This window comes from Pleurodeles waltl, chromosome 10 (genome assembly GCF_031143425.1).
Source record: "Pleurodeles waltl isolate 20211129_DDA chromosome 10, aPleWal1.hap1.20221129, whole genome shotgun sequence".
NCBI lineage: Eukaryota > Metazoa > Chordata > Amphibia > Caudata > Salamandridae > Pleurodeles > Pleurodeles waltl.
In genome coordinates, this window is record NC_090449.1 from 179,773,231 (window position 1) to 179,788,249 (window position 15,019).

Sequence of the window (15,019 nt, forward strand, 5' to 3'; positions counted from 1 at the left end):
CCCCATTTCCTTTGATTTTGACCCTCCCTGCCACAGTCAGCTCGACAGAAAAGCACATTGTAATGTGGATGGAGGTACCCTGTTCTATACCGCCCTCTGACAGCTGCTTTTCCCCAGCCACTGTCATAGTGGTCGGCGAATGGTTTGTGGTGTCAGCGGGACTCCTAAGGTTTCTAGTGCAGCAAATTACCAACATTGTAATTCGGCTAGCGGACTGCCTAGTCGGCGGTCGGGGTTTCCGACGCCGCGGTGATGGTGGTGACAAGACTGCCAAGCTTGTAATCAGGCCCTCAGTTACTTGAAATAACTCTAACAGCAAATTTTCTTATATAGTTTGCATGTGTAAATTCAAAACCTAACTATAACATCCCTGTAACATTTGAATTTATCGATATATGTATATCTCCACAAAAATCCTTGTAGATGAGGAGCACTCGCAGGGTACATTCTTATTCATTTTATTCTTGAAAAGACAAACTTGTTTTGGCACTCAGCCTTCTTCAGTGTCAGGGAACCTTTAGCCAACACCTCCCTTTTAACGCTTCATGATTGGTTAGTTAGCATAAACACAGAAATGTAACCCACTGAAACACCAAAATAAAAGAAGGACCTATTGCTTCATTCTGTTCAAAGGATATCGCAATACAGCCACCATTTTGACCAAATGTTTTGTATAGTCGAAAATCACATTTTACTCCAATTCATCAGAGGACTGATCACATTTTTTTATCCAATTGCAATAACAACAACATCCCATATTGAATGACTCCAAGATTTTTTAGCCACAATAGTTTCCTTTCTCATTGGATAACTGCTTTGTTATCACTGTTTGTCTTCCACTTGGCTAGTTAACAATTTCTGTACAAGATCATACAAATCCCTCTTCTTAATACATATGTATCAACTGAACATGGATATATATCGTAACAAGGATTACAATTTCTTTAAAATTATTATATAAAGTGAGCTTGTGCAGGGGACTGCAGAACTCTGATTGGCTACCAACACTTAAACCAGGAAGTGTTGGCAGCCGTCTTGGGACTCGGCATTAGCCGAGTCTCACAACAATATGGAAAAAAGAGAAAAGGGGGTATGGTAGGAATACCATAACCCCCAAGCATTGGTCTTTGGGGTCCCAGAGAGACCCCGGCAGAGCAAAGCAACATTTTTTTTTAATTAATTTGCTGTGAATTTGTGGCAAAAAGTTATTATTTTTTTTTTTTTAAACAAGCAAGATCTCCCACATTTATTTTAATTGTAGCCCATGGGAGGGCCAGGTCCCAGAGCAATGCGGGGTTTAATAAAAAATGAAGGGGGGGTGCATGGAGCCCACCTGCAAGGGCTTAAGAATACCCCAGGGACTACCAATTTCCGAGGGCTAATATCAATAGTAAGCAGGGGCCACGTGTAACCCCCAGGGACCACCAGCTCCCCAGGGCAACAAATTTAAATGATATGTGGGGCTGCGCTGACTCCCCTGAGCCCCAGGAACCACCACCTTCCTGAGGCTACAAATATAATGCTTAGGGGGGAGGCGAAGATGACCCCGAAGCCCAGTGACCACCACCTACCCCACCTACCCAGGGCTATAATAAATTGACTGGGGAGGCTGCGTAGACCCAACCCCCAGGGAACACCACATACCCAGGGCTAAGTTAAATATGGAGCAGGGGGACCATGCATACCTCCCGCCATGCCCAGGGGACCACCACCTCCCTGGGGCTTTCTTTTTTTTTAAAAAAGAAGAGGAGCTGCGAAACCCCCCTTCCAGGCCACTGCCAGCCCAGGGGACCACCACCTCCCGGGAGCAGCCAGTGCCAATAGAAGGAGTGACCCCCCCCTCCTGGAGCCATACATGGCCCTGGGGACCACCACCCCGCAGGGCCGGTCCCTGCTATGTCCCGGGGTGCCCACCCCCAGAATATAGATGTTTGCTATTGCCAAACAAAAGCAAACGCTCCAGTTACAGTGGGATGGAGCTGTCAAAGTGCTCCTGCCCACTGGAAGATGAGGTTCTGTCTCTTTTCATGCCTGCAGGCAGGGAAAGAGATGAAACGATTGTCTTGCACGGAGGGGGTTGCCTTTCCAGCAGCTCCCTGCATGCAGAAGGCTTGCTGGCTCCCATAGGAGGCGGGGAGCCTGCTGGGACCTGATTGTGCACACTGGGTGCCCTGGGCACTCAGTTGAATGGCCGGGCCCTGGGGGATTAGGTCCCTGGGGTAAATATCGGCATTCACCCACCCACTCACAGACACTCTTACACATTCTTGCACCCCCTCCCCATTTGATTGTGGCTGGGTCCTGGGGTTCCCTGGGGCCAAAATCGGCCCAGAGTGGGGGGCCGCATGGCCCCCTCCCTTACTCAGTGAAGCCTGGGCCCCGGGGAATGGGGTTCCAAGGACCATGATCATCCTAGGGAGGAGGCTGCTTGGACCACTCCCCTAATCAATGAAGGCCTGCCCCTGGGGAAGGGCCATCACAGTGCAATGGAAATGATAATGAAAACACAGAATAGTGAAAGAAAAGACTACATGCTACAGCATGCATTGCAGCAGTCTCAAAATGGTCTGCCATATTTGTACAATACAAATTAACTGAGAAAAGATGATTTAATGGACATAATGTTGTATGAAGAAACCGGTTGCCGAACATTGTGCTTTCAACACTAGTTGTTAATGCCCTGCACTTTAAATCACGGCACTTTATTTATGTTGTTTGTATTTTCTGAACAAACTACAACTTCCATTTGCGTGGGAGGCTAAAAGAAACATGCAGCTGAATCACTGTGAAGGGATATAACCAGTGAAAATGGACTGCCACCTTAACCTGTGATCAAGGTCTTGAAGAACCAAAATACAAAAATGCATTAGGATTTTGTTTGTGTTGTATGAGCACTAATTAAAAAATAAGAATCTACTTGTGAGTGTGGTCTGTTTGTTATGGTGTGTCACATTTGAAGATCCATATACTATCTACTAGCTGGGCCCCAGGGAATGGGGTCCCCGGGACAAGATCGGTCTAAGGAGGGGGCTGTGTGGTCCACCTCCCCTATTCAATGAAGACTGGGCCCCTGGTGATAGGGTCCCTGGGCCGAGATCAGCCCGGTGAGGGGGCCACTCGGTCCTCCGCCCTTGTCAATGAAGTCCGAGCCCCGGGGGATGGGATCCTTGAGGCCAAGATTGACTAAGGGAGGGGATCCACGAGCCACCCCCCATGTGGTTGGGACCCGGGGGTGGGGTCCCCTGGTCCGTTCTGGCAATGTTGCTTACTGCACAGAAATTAATCCTCATCATGAAGCACTTACAAATATAAACATAGCAGGTGCCCCCATTGAAGCTCTACTTCTGTAAGGAGAAATGGAGAAATCTTAACTCCTGGGCTTGGTGAAGACAAATCAAGTGTGTTTTCTCAGCAATTCCAGGTCACTTCATCATCAATCTACTGGAGCAAAATTTGTATGTGACTGTGACCAGTGGGTTCTTTGTTGTCCTGTCCTGGTAAGAGCAGAGTCCATGTTTCTACCTTTAAATTGCTAGGAGTATCCAAATGTGGAAATCACTTGGATGGTTCCCCGTTTGGCCCACCCACCTTAGTAGTATCTAAAGGTCTTCCTGCCTTTTGCCAGGAGGATGGAGATCTTAACCAGCGGGTTACCTGCTGATTTTGGTGAGGAGTTCTTGATGTCGAGGAATATGAGGACATCTCCACCAAACAAAGGAGCACTTTTGTCATATAGTGAAGAGAAAAGACCCTTGTTTGGTGGAGATTTATGTCTTTGTAGTCTTGTTGTCTTCTTTATAGGAGGATTTATGTTATCAAATATTTCTGGATAAAGAAACACCAGGACAATCACACAAGGTCAAGGGTGACATTTCCTTATGTTCCATTCCACAGCTATATTGTAGACTACATACTGGACATTTACCCAAGGAGGCAGAAAGAACTCTACTTGGGTAGATATTTTGTTAAAAACTGTGGATTCTTGTTGGATAAAAGGACAGGTGATGTTCCTTTGCGGCCAAGTCATTCATGCAGCTACTGACACACCCACACAGACACTCACACACCCACTCACAGACACACTCATGCACCCACTCACAGACCCACACAGACTCATGCACTCACTCACAGATCCACTCCGACACTCACACACCCACTCATAAGCCTACTTAGACACTCACGTACCCACACACAGACCCACTCAGATATTCACCCACCCACTCATAGACCCTCTGAGATATTCATGTACCCACTCATACACCCACTTAGGCTCACCTACCCACTCATAGACCCACTCAGGCTCACGCACCCACTCACAGACCCACTCAGAGATTCGTGCACTCACTCATAGACACATTCAGAGACTTATGGACCCACTCACAGACCTTCTCAGACACTCATGCACCCACTCAGAAACCCACTCACACACTCACGCACTGACTCACAGTCCCATTCACAGACTCACACACCCCACTTACAGACCCACTCAGAGACTCAAACACCCACTCACAGACACACTCAGAGACTCACACACTCACAGACCAACTTAGACACTCATGCACCTATTCACAGACCCACTCTGACATTCACTCACCCACTCACAGTCCCACTAACACATTCATGCACCCACTCACAGACTCACTCAGGCTCATGCACCCACTCACAGACCCACTCAGACACTCACGCACTAACTCACAGACCCACTTAGATACTCACGTATCCAGTCACAGACCCACTCAGAGAGTCAGGCTCCCACTCACAGGCCTACCCAGACACTCACACACCAACTGACAGACCCTCTCAGACACTCGTATGCCGAGTCACAGACCTACTGAGACAATGATGCACTCACTCACACACTCACTGTCAATAATTAGTAGTTACAGTTAGGAAATAAAATTCATCCACAGAAGCACTCACACATCCACTCACACCCCTGTACAACCTCTCATATACCCGCTCACACACCCACACAACCACTCACATACCCATTCACAGACCCCTACAAGTGCTTACACAACCACTCACTCATTCATAGATCCACTCTCACACCCACTCACTCACTTATACAGGCACTCACACAACCATACGGCTACTCATACAACCAGTCACTTACCCATACAGCCACTCACAAAGCCACATACTCACCCATACAGCTATTTACAAACCCACTTACTCACCTATACAGCCACTCACACACCCACTCGCTCACCCATACAGCCTCTCAAAACAGCCACTCACTCACCCATAGAAGCACTCACTCGCACACCCACCCAAACACTTAAATACCCATTCACATATCTATACAAGCACTCACACATCCGCTCACATACCCATACATCCATTCACACAGACACCTATTCTACAATACAGCCACTCAATACCAACTCACTTAACCAAATAGTCACTCAGCCAGTCACTCACAAATACAGACAATTACACAGCCAGTCATTCACTCATACAGCCATTCAGACACCCACTCACTCACCCATACAGTCGCTTACACACCCACTCACTCTCCCACACAGCCACTGACACACCCACTCACTCAATAATATAGTCACTCACACAGCCACTCACGCACCCACACAGCTACTAACATACCTACTTATACACCCATACAGGCACTTACATACCCACTCACACACCCATACAGGCACTCAGACACCCACTCACACACACATACACACAGTCACAGAGCCACTCACATAATATATGTTGGAACTAGTGCCCCTCATTAGTAGTACAAAGAGTATACTATTCTAACTTTTGTAGTGTAGTACATTGGTATCTATGCTTAACAGTCAAAATTTTAGAAAACACTCACACTTACTTGATGATGTCATTTGAGATGTCATCAGTGATGTCACTGACCATGTGATGAGTAATGTAATATGTGAGGTCATAAGCAGTGCTATGCGGGGGTGTAAATTATAGTTAGCTCTGGTAATAATGACTGCTGAATTTCACTGGTTCTGTACGAGTCAAATGTGAGCCTAACTATAAGGTCCCTGTGGCCTTTGTTTCTTTCAGTGAAAAAGATAAATAGATAGATAGATATGTTCTACTTACCTAATATAGACTTACAACTTTGTTGGGAAGACATGCGTAGTAAAGGCATGAGGGGGAAAGGCATATGCGTGGTTAAATCTTGTGTGGTAAAGGCAACACATGGTAAAGGCATTGCATGGTAATGGACACGTGGTAAAGGCATGCATTGTAATAACATTTGATGTAATGTCATACAACCACTATATTCCTATATTTATATCATATCCTCCACAACATTTTATTTATACTTTGCACACTTCCAATGTGAATCAAGAAATGTTGGACTACATGTACGAATATTAGGTTTTGTGACTCGCAAATTGAGACTCTTAGCAACTTGCAATTGGCGAGTCGCAAAACCTGATCTACAACAGTGTCAATGACACTGTTTGTGCTTCCCAATGGGGTCGCAAATGACCTAACTCATAAATATTCATGAGGTGGGTCGCAATTTGCGACCCCATTGGGAATGGCCGCCATCACAGGGATGGTGGCCTGCTGGAGACAGCAGACCACCATGTCTGTGACTGCTTTTAAATAAAGCAGTTTTTTTTTTTATGCAGCCTGTTTTCCTTAAAGGAAAACGGGATGCGTATCAAAAACAAAAATAAAACGTTTTCTTTTCATTTTTTCAGAGCAGGCAGTGGTTCGTGGGACTACTGCCTGCTCTGAAAAATTATTTTTGCTACCATTCAGAAAGGGGAGGAGGTCCCATTTCAAATTGGTGCTAACTGCGATTGTTTTGTGACCCCATTCACGGTCACCAAACAATCCTACATTGCACTGCGACTTGCAATTAGGAAGGGAACGCCCCTTCCTAACTGCGACTCGCAAACCTATTTTGCGACCCGGTAAATAGATTACCGAATCACAAAATAGGGTCTGTACATACCAAAATGATTTTTTCTTGTCGCAAACAGCCTGATTCTGTGACTCAGACTGTTTGCGACAAGAAAAAAAGTACGTACATCTGGCCCTTTTTTCTATATAGTTATATCCCAAGATGTTCTGTTGAAATTTCTGTTATGTTGCTCTGCTGGAAAGTGAATGGAGGAATTCCTGGATTGTTCTAGATGCTGGTAATTACTTGGGTGGAATTCCAGTCCATGTATTTTATTCACTGAGTTGCTACTGTCAGGGCCCAACCTTATGGAGATCGGTCTTGGTTCTGCTTAGTAGGAAGAGCTCAGCTAGGTCATGTAATGCCCCGCCTCAGCTTAAACACAAGCTACCCCAGACTAGTCTCAACAACTTTAGACCTCCTCAGTAAGGTGCAGATTACATCCTACAGACCAGTGAGCTATGTAGCCTGCATCTGCGCATCCCAATTGTTCTTTAGCAGTTTTACTGAGAAGACGAAAAAAGTGCAGGGTAGACTGTTTGAATTAATTGCAGACCCTGGTAATTACTGCAGTAATAATTCCAAGCTGTTGTTGTTTTTCCTAGTGTGCTACAGAAGAGAATAAGCCAAATGCAGATCAGACTTTCTCCTCCTATAGAAAATATGAAGCAGTACCAGCTTGTTTTCCATTATCCAGTTTCCCTTCTGATGTGGACATGAAAATATTGGCCATGCCGATAAAATACTGGTGAGGTGCAACAAAAGAGGTCTGTTCTCCCTCCTCTGGGCCTTGCAGCCAGACTCACTACTATGATGCCCAAGGGAATGTACATTTTACAGGCTGCAGAGGGCGTTGTTAGGGGTCTAGTAGTCTTGTAACTGTAGCTCAAATAACATCCCATTAAATATTTTTAACCTACATGTAGATTTTGATATTTTACAGGGACTATAATAGACGTAAAGCTATTTTCAACCATTTTGTTTGCTTTCTTGTTATTGTTCAGACGTTTTTGTGCCACACATCTTATCTTGCACTGGGTATCTAGGAAATTGCCTTGAAATTGTTACCTAGGAAAGGCCTTTCTGAACCATGCCTCAAGATCGGAATGATATCCTCATACCCATGCAGAAAGACCCACACCGGCTCAAATGTAGGACAAAGCTGAAAACTCAACTCTTTGAACAACACAATATCATGATGTAGTAGCAAGCCACAAACCAGCTACATCTCCTATCACATGTTGACTATGCCCTAGGGTTTGACCCGTGCAGCTGTCCGATGCCTTTCGGACGTTTTGTGCTTTATAAAAAGCACAAACATACAAACTGTAATGGACTAATCCGGCAACAATGTAGGAACATTTAATTTAAGATATAGGTTTTGGAGAGTCCCTGCCAACCTGTTCCTCCCAGTGAGACTAATATAATGTATTTCTACTTAATAGGGCTTTAAAATATATGTACATATTTGTTTAGGGTTGTTATTTATATTTGTATTGTGTTGCTGATATCCTCACCAACATTACTTCTTGCAAAGTTGCGTCAACAATGCCAGAGCAGTAATAATTAATTTTTGGCACGTCCTGTGATGTAATTTTCTGTGATGTCACGTTGTCAGCTAATTCGAGGGGGATCGCACATTCGCTTTCTGCCTGGGGACCCACAAATCTGAGAATTGGGGTCGGGGGATTGTGAGTGTGTGTGCCTGTTTTCACTTTGTGCCCAGCAGCATCGCCCACTGCTCTTTCTCGATATTGTGCCCGCTGTCACTAAATACTATGGAAGCTACAACTATATAACAAACCTGCCTGCAAAGAACTCCATAAAGCTCATTTAGGACTGCGGGGCCTAGGTTTTAGCAAGCTGTTGTTACCACTCACTTCGCCGTGACAGCCTGTCCTGTCAGAAGAGACGATGGGTCCTGCCCTCTTGGTCTCGTTTTCGTGCTGCTCGACGTAAAGCCATACACGAGCGGACATTGTTCAGAGCAGAGTGCGCATTCCACAAGGTTATAAATACAATTTTGACTAGCCAGCAGCTTCGGGAGGCTATGGCGTCTCCGTAGGTTTTCGCTGTCATGTGTGTGCAGCACTTCTGTATATGGTTCTGTTTCTTGACTGGAAGAAACGTATAAAAGCCTCAGCTCCATGGAGGAGAGTCACACCAGCAGCTTCCGAAGACCTCTACTGTCCTCCTCTGCAACTCACAAGCAAGGTGAGTTGGCTTCCTGCAATGGGCGGACTGTACCAGCTTGGATCAGTGAGAAGGATACGACGCAATGAATGTATCTTTTGGGCACTCGTGTACTGGGAACATGGATTCGCGGAAGGTGTGCGCTGCAGGCCTTGGGCCGAACTTCAGGACTTGCCGGGAGTGTGGCTGTGCCGCGGCCAGAGCTGGATTTGGGACACGCACTGGTGTAGTCTGACCCTTCCTTCATGGGTTTTGAGAAGGGAGACGGGTGGAACGTGCACCTGCTGGCCTCCCCTCCTCACACCAGGAGGTAGTGGAAGGCAGGCCGAGCAGGCAGGACCAGGCTCAGTTAGGAGTCAGGAGAGGCCGGTGCTCAGCAGCTAAGACAGCTTTGAGTGACTGTAACCACTGACCTGCTAATCAATGTGACCGCACATTATCATGTATTAACATAGGCTTTTCTTTCCTTCTAGCAAAAAGATGGCTTTCTCCGGCATCCTGAGTGACTCCGATATTGCTGCTGCTCTGCAGGGCTGCCAAGGTAATGCTCCCAGGCCCTGTGTCCCAGGCCTTGCTTGCTTGTCCACCCCCTTTAAGCCTGTGGTCCGGGCGTCGTGTGCCTCGGTATTTGTGGACCCTGGTCACCCTGGACCTCCGCATCTTTAGCCCAGGCCCTCCCTGTTCTGCGGTACCCTCGCTCCTAACCGCTCTTGCTTCTTCTTAACCACAGCGGTCCCTTACCCCCCGTACCAACAGCCCCCCAGTATGTCCCTCGCGCTCTCTATCCCCAGCCCTCCCTTGCTTACTGTACTTTGAAAGCTTTCTCTCACCACCAGAAACCTGAGCCCTTTCACACCCCCTAACCCCGAAGTCCTGGGTCCACTCTTTTTTCAAATTTTAGAACTCTGGATTCTCCCTTCCCCCATCCCACACCCAGAGCCGCCAATGGTTTATACTGTCCTCTCTCGTGCTATGCATCCTTGTGCTCTCGCTCCCGTGCTTTGTACCCTTAGCCCTCCCTGGCCTCGGTGCTGGCCCACTCCATCACCCACACTCTACCACTGGAGCCCAGCACCAGGCCGGCCCTCTTCCTCGCCCTTTGTATCCTCGGCTCTCTTTCCTTAGTGCCCAGTCTTTCCAGTTATCTCTCGGGCCAATCTGTCCCTCACCAAACCCTCCCACCCCTCCCTCAATCATTGTCTCAAGGACGCAGTAGGTATCACCTTGTGTGCGCAGTGCTTAATTTGTAAATAAAAACGTGCCGGTGCCCAAAGCCCTCCTCTTAAACACGCGGCTGCTGCAGTTGTGCGAGCACGGAATACTGAGGCAGCGTAAAACTGAAGCCATTTCGGGCCTCTTCAATCCATTTATACTCAGTCCCTGCCCTTCCAGCTCACTCTTGCAGCTTTTTGCTTTTGTCTCATTGTGACGCGTTTTCGTTTTTCTCTTCTTCCCTCTTTCCCATATGTGTCTTTTGCTCGCAATAAATGCTTGAGGCAGAAAAATAAGTGCCGCCCTCACAAATAAGGGCAGATGTTCCGCACCGAAACCAACAAAGCACAAATCACGCTCTTTGTGTTCGTCTCCCTGTCGACCTTTCTACCATCCCTTTCTCTTTCTTATTGTGCCCTTTCCTCTCTCTCTTTCTTTTTATGTCGCGCTCTCAGGCTTTCTCATTCTGCGCCTTTAATGTCATTTAGCCTATTCCATGCTTTATTTTCTATCGTTCCCCCTTTCGCTGTCTATTTTCTCTCTCTCAATTTATTCTGTTTCTTTTATTTTTCAGTCTGGGATTTTCAGGCTTTCTGTTATTTTTCCCTTCTGACATCTCCCCACCCATCCTTCCCTCTCTCTTTCCTCATTCTTTCTGTTTCTATTCTACCACCATTTTAGGGTCAACTCTCTCACGCACTTTCTTCTCTGTGCCTCTCTCGCCTTTGCCCTCAAAACCCTTCTTTCTCCTGCTTCAACCTCACTCTCTCATCTTCCCGCGCTCTCCCAGTCTCACGCTTTTTTTTCTCATTCGTGCCTCATCTCTTCAGACACACTTCTGTGTTCTATTGAAGATTAACTACAGTAATCTGGTTATTATTCCTAACACGCTGTGCTTTGTGTCCACTCAACAGCCGCAGATTCCTTCAACTACAAGACCTTCTTCACCCAGACCGGACTGAAGAGCAAATCCGCCGACCAGGTCAAGCAAGTCTTCGAGATTATCGACCAGGACAGGAGCGGATTCGTTGAGGAGGATGAGCTCAAGTGAGTGTGGACTGCACCCTCATTGCACCCCCTTCACGCACTCTGACACACACACTAACACAGCTGCAGAGAGGACTTTTAAATAATATGATCAGCCAGTCCTTGCTTTATAACCAGCACTAAACTGCATCCTGGGGCTTGTAGTTTTAATTTTAACAATGAAACTATTACAGAATAAATCACTGTTTTCTTAAAAAAAAAACAGGGCCATCTGAAGGTATAACACGAGACCAAGGACCCGTGGCCGCTGTGCATGCATAGAGTAAACCACAGATGCTCGCATGTGCAGACACAGGCAGAGACACGTGCACACAGGGGCAAGCGCCGATGCACTTATCCCCTCCCAGCCGCGCAGACACCAGTAGAGCTGGAGAGACCCAGCGACACACAAAAAAGCGTTAGATATTAAATAAAAAAACACTGGAATAGAAGGGGAGTGACAGGTAAACTGAAGAGGGATATTCAAATAGAGATGAAAACGGTGGTTTATACCACAGCAAAACAATCAGTAGAACAAGGAATAGCACTGTGAAGAAGATGAAAGCCTGAAAGTAGAGCACTGTTGGTCGCATCACATAAAGTGCGAGTTTGCGTCTTCTTTGCTAATTAACTCCTAAGTGCTTGTTAGCAGCATGTCCAATATTCATAATCGGTCTGCTCTTGGGTGTTCTGTGGCAGCAAACATTACTAATCCAGGCGACATTTACTTGCAACAATACGGGTAGTTTTGGACACATGTCAGAACAAATTGCGAATTCGTGTCATTTGGCCCAGAATTCTTGTAAAATAGGTTCATTGATTAGACGAGACTGGACTACTGCACCTAGGGCTTATACTGCATTAAGGCCTCTACAGGTAGCTCTCACTGCCACATGGCACCAGATCGCAACAAATAGCTTGAAAAGCATCTAGAATTTTGGAGAAAGGGGGATACCGAACTGCAACCTGGAATCTTGCCTGGCGCAGTGAAACTCCTTGCTCTAGTGCTGACCACCACCACAAACCCGGCTAAAACGTCCACCTCTCAAATATTTGTAATATTGCTCTAAATGGACAGAAAATAAACAGTAGCCCCTTGTTTGGCTCTTTCAACTGCAAGGCAAAGGCAGCATTGCTTTGAAAGCACAGAAAGAGGTCAGGCAAGGATACCGTAACTAGCTGATGACAAGTGGCATGCCCCTCTCCGGACAGAAAGTCGGAAGTCCCAGGGATGGTAAATGGGCAACTCATCCAGTAGGTACTACCAACATGGCGGCCTCGTTGTGAAGGGTCTCGGCGGTCTCAGAGTGTGAAAGGCCGCAGGTCACAAGTGTTTTACTGGAAGAAATCTGTTCACTCTTGTTAACGCTCTCTATTCTCTTTCCCTACCAGGCTGTTTCTGCAGAACTTCTCTGCTGGTGCCAGAGCCCTGACTGATGCCGAGACCAAGGCCTTCCTGGCAGCTGGTGACTCCGATGGTGATGGCAAGATCGGAGTTGATGGTAAGCGCTGACTAATAGTTGTCAGGTGGTTAAGTTGTCAGTTCTGTAGATCAGCAAGTCTAGTACTAGTTTACTCACTTTAATATAATGGGGCTTACTAGCTCCATCGGAATTGTACGTTTTAGGAGACTCCGTGGTGTTTCACCCAGATATTTTATGTGCTGCAAGCAAGCGAACAGACCTTCCATCATGTAGATACATTTCACCATGTGAAAAGTGTGTGTGTGTTGGGGAAGGGGGGGGGGGGGGGGGGGGGGAGCTGAAAAGTCCAGTTCTGATAGATAATTTCCATAAAGCACGAATGCCTGTTATTGCCTAAGTTATGGAATTATTGGGTCCACAGGTAACTATAATTTTATACTAAAACAAACCGGACTCAAGTCCCTGAATGTGAAGGAAAAAAAACTGGTGTGGATGAATTCTTAAACTTACTTCTACCTGGGAAATTGGAGCTTTTTAAAATAAGTAACAAAATAGGTCGATTCTATTAATTTTCTAGTTCTGGGTTTTAAAATATCATTTTTGTATGAGTGCATTACCACCACCTGATCATTTTGGTAATCAGATGAGTGTGCTCATTGTACTGATGGATAGGCTTAAAGCCGCTAAGTGGCGTCATGTCACCTGCTAACTTCAGCCTCTCCTGGCTTTTTCGCCAACAGTACTTTTCTTCGTCCATACTTACAATGTTAAAAGCGAAACTACAAATTCCAGAATGCAACCTGCTGCTAGTTAAAAAAACAAGATTATTTGCAGTTGTTGTACTTGTCATGTGACCTCTTCTCCACTAAGGATGCTCTAGCATCATCCCTATTGGTCTAACACCCCAATATTTGTTTCTTTGCAGAGTTCTCAGCCCTGGTTAAGTGCTAAGCTGTCCACCACCACGAACAAGCTGCTTGTGCTGTCCACGCTCTTTCTGACAACCAACTATTTATTTATGTTTTGTACAGTAAAATGGCATTGGTAATTTCTATCTACTGTTAGGACTGCTCTTATCTCTGACAAGATCTGTCTTTGACTGTATTGTTCATTGTTGCAAAGGAATAGAGAGCTGTATGTCTCGGGACTGATCTGTAACCATCTCACCAATAAACCGATGTATTTTGAAGTTTTTTGTCTATTTTGAATAATTTTTTGTCCTCGGCGAGCATTCCAATAGAAGTCCAGTGCACGCAAGTGAGACATTATCCGCAGGGCAGGGGGAGAGGTCACAAGGCTTTTACAGTAGCATTCAAACGGCTCATTTCACCATTCACACCATTCTTCATTTAGACAAAAAGAATTGAGCAAATCATGTGTGACGTCATGCCCCATGTCATACCCCAATCGACTTGAAATTTAAACTGAGTTTCTAAAAAATAACCTAATATGCATTAGAATTTATAGAGTATGGAGTTAATGGTACTTTGTTAAAATGTAAATTGTAATAAAACAAGGTGGGGGGCACGTAATGTAAGTGGCTCACTAAAAGGTTCGGATGATGCATACATAGGTCCTGCAACTTTTTATCTGTAGTACGACCCCATGAGCTACCCTTTAACTTCCCGCAAAAGGGGGCTCACGCCTGTGAAGATTACCATTACTCAGTCCTAGCCATGTGGGCTTAGATTTACTGAGTTCTTTCTGTGTGCCACTTCATTGCTGAAGGGACCACACGTTTGTAGTGCTTTGCTTCACTTTAATTTCCAGGAATTATACTCTTTAATCAAATATCCCAGCGCCTCCGCTTCAGTCTTTAGTTGCAAACTTGCAAAAGTCTTTTGTCACTTCTCCCAGACAACATTTAATGATCCACTGCATTCAACTGACGAATGTTTCTTTTTAATTTTAAATGGGCTTTTGATATATCTTGAACAGGGCCGTAAAGGGCAGCCTCTAAATAATCAAATGGACTAAATGTGGAATTAGAGTGCTGCAACATAATAGGCTGACCTGGCACTTTATTAAGACAACTGTGGACGGCTGCCTTAGAGAACGACCAGAAGAGGTCACTAGTGGCACCAAATTAAAACAAATGTCCTTAACAATGGTCACGATGTTAGAGGACTGGGCAGCATGAATGATAAAATATCACTAGAGACTTCGGGAAAAAGATATTGCGCTGGATCTGGGAGTTTAGCAGGAGGGATGAAAAGGCGGGAAAGAGTCAGCCATAGGAAGTAGGGGGAGGCAAATAGGTGAGTTTTGACTT

The 15,019-nt window shown here is 45.8% G+C and overlaps 1 protein-coding gene across 1 annotated transcript; it reads left to right on the plus strand.

The window, feature by feature from the left end:
• Nucleotides 1-8,975: 8,975 nt before the first annotated feature.
• LOC138261314 (parvalbumin beta-like) lies at nt 8,976-13,936 on the plus strand. Its single transcript, XM_069210146.1, has 5 exons — nt 8,976-9,106; nt 9,559-9,626; nt 11,212-11,344; nt 12,716-12,825; nt 13,673-13,936. Exons 2-5 carry the CDS (start codon nt 9,566-9,568, stop codon nt 13,696-13,698), a joined length of 330 nt encoding a protein of 109 aa, XP_069066247.1. The 5' UTR covers nt 8,976-9,106; nt 9,559-9,565; the 3' UTR covers nt 13,699-13,936.
• Nucleotides 13,937-15,019: the final 1,083 nt, after the last annotated feature.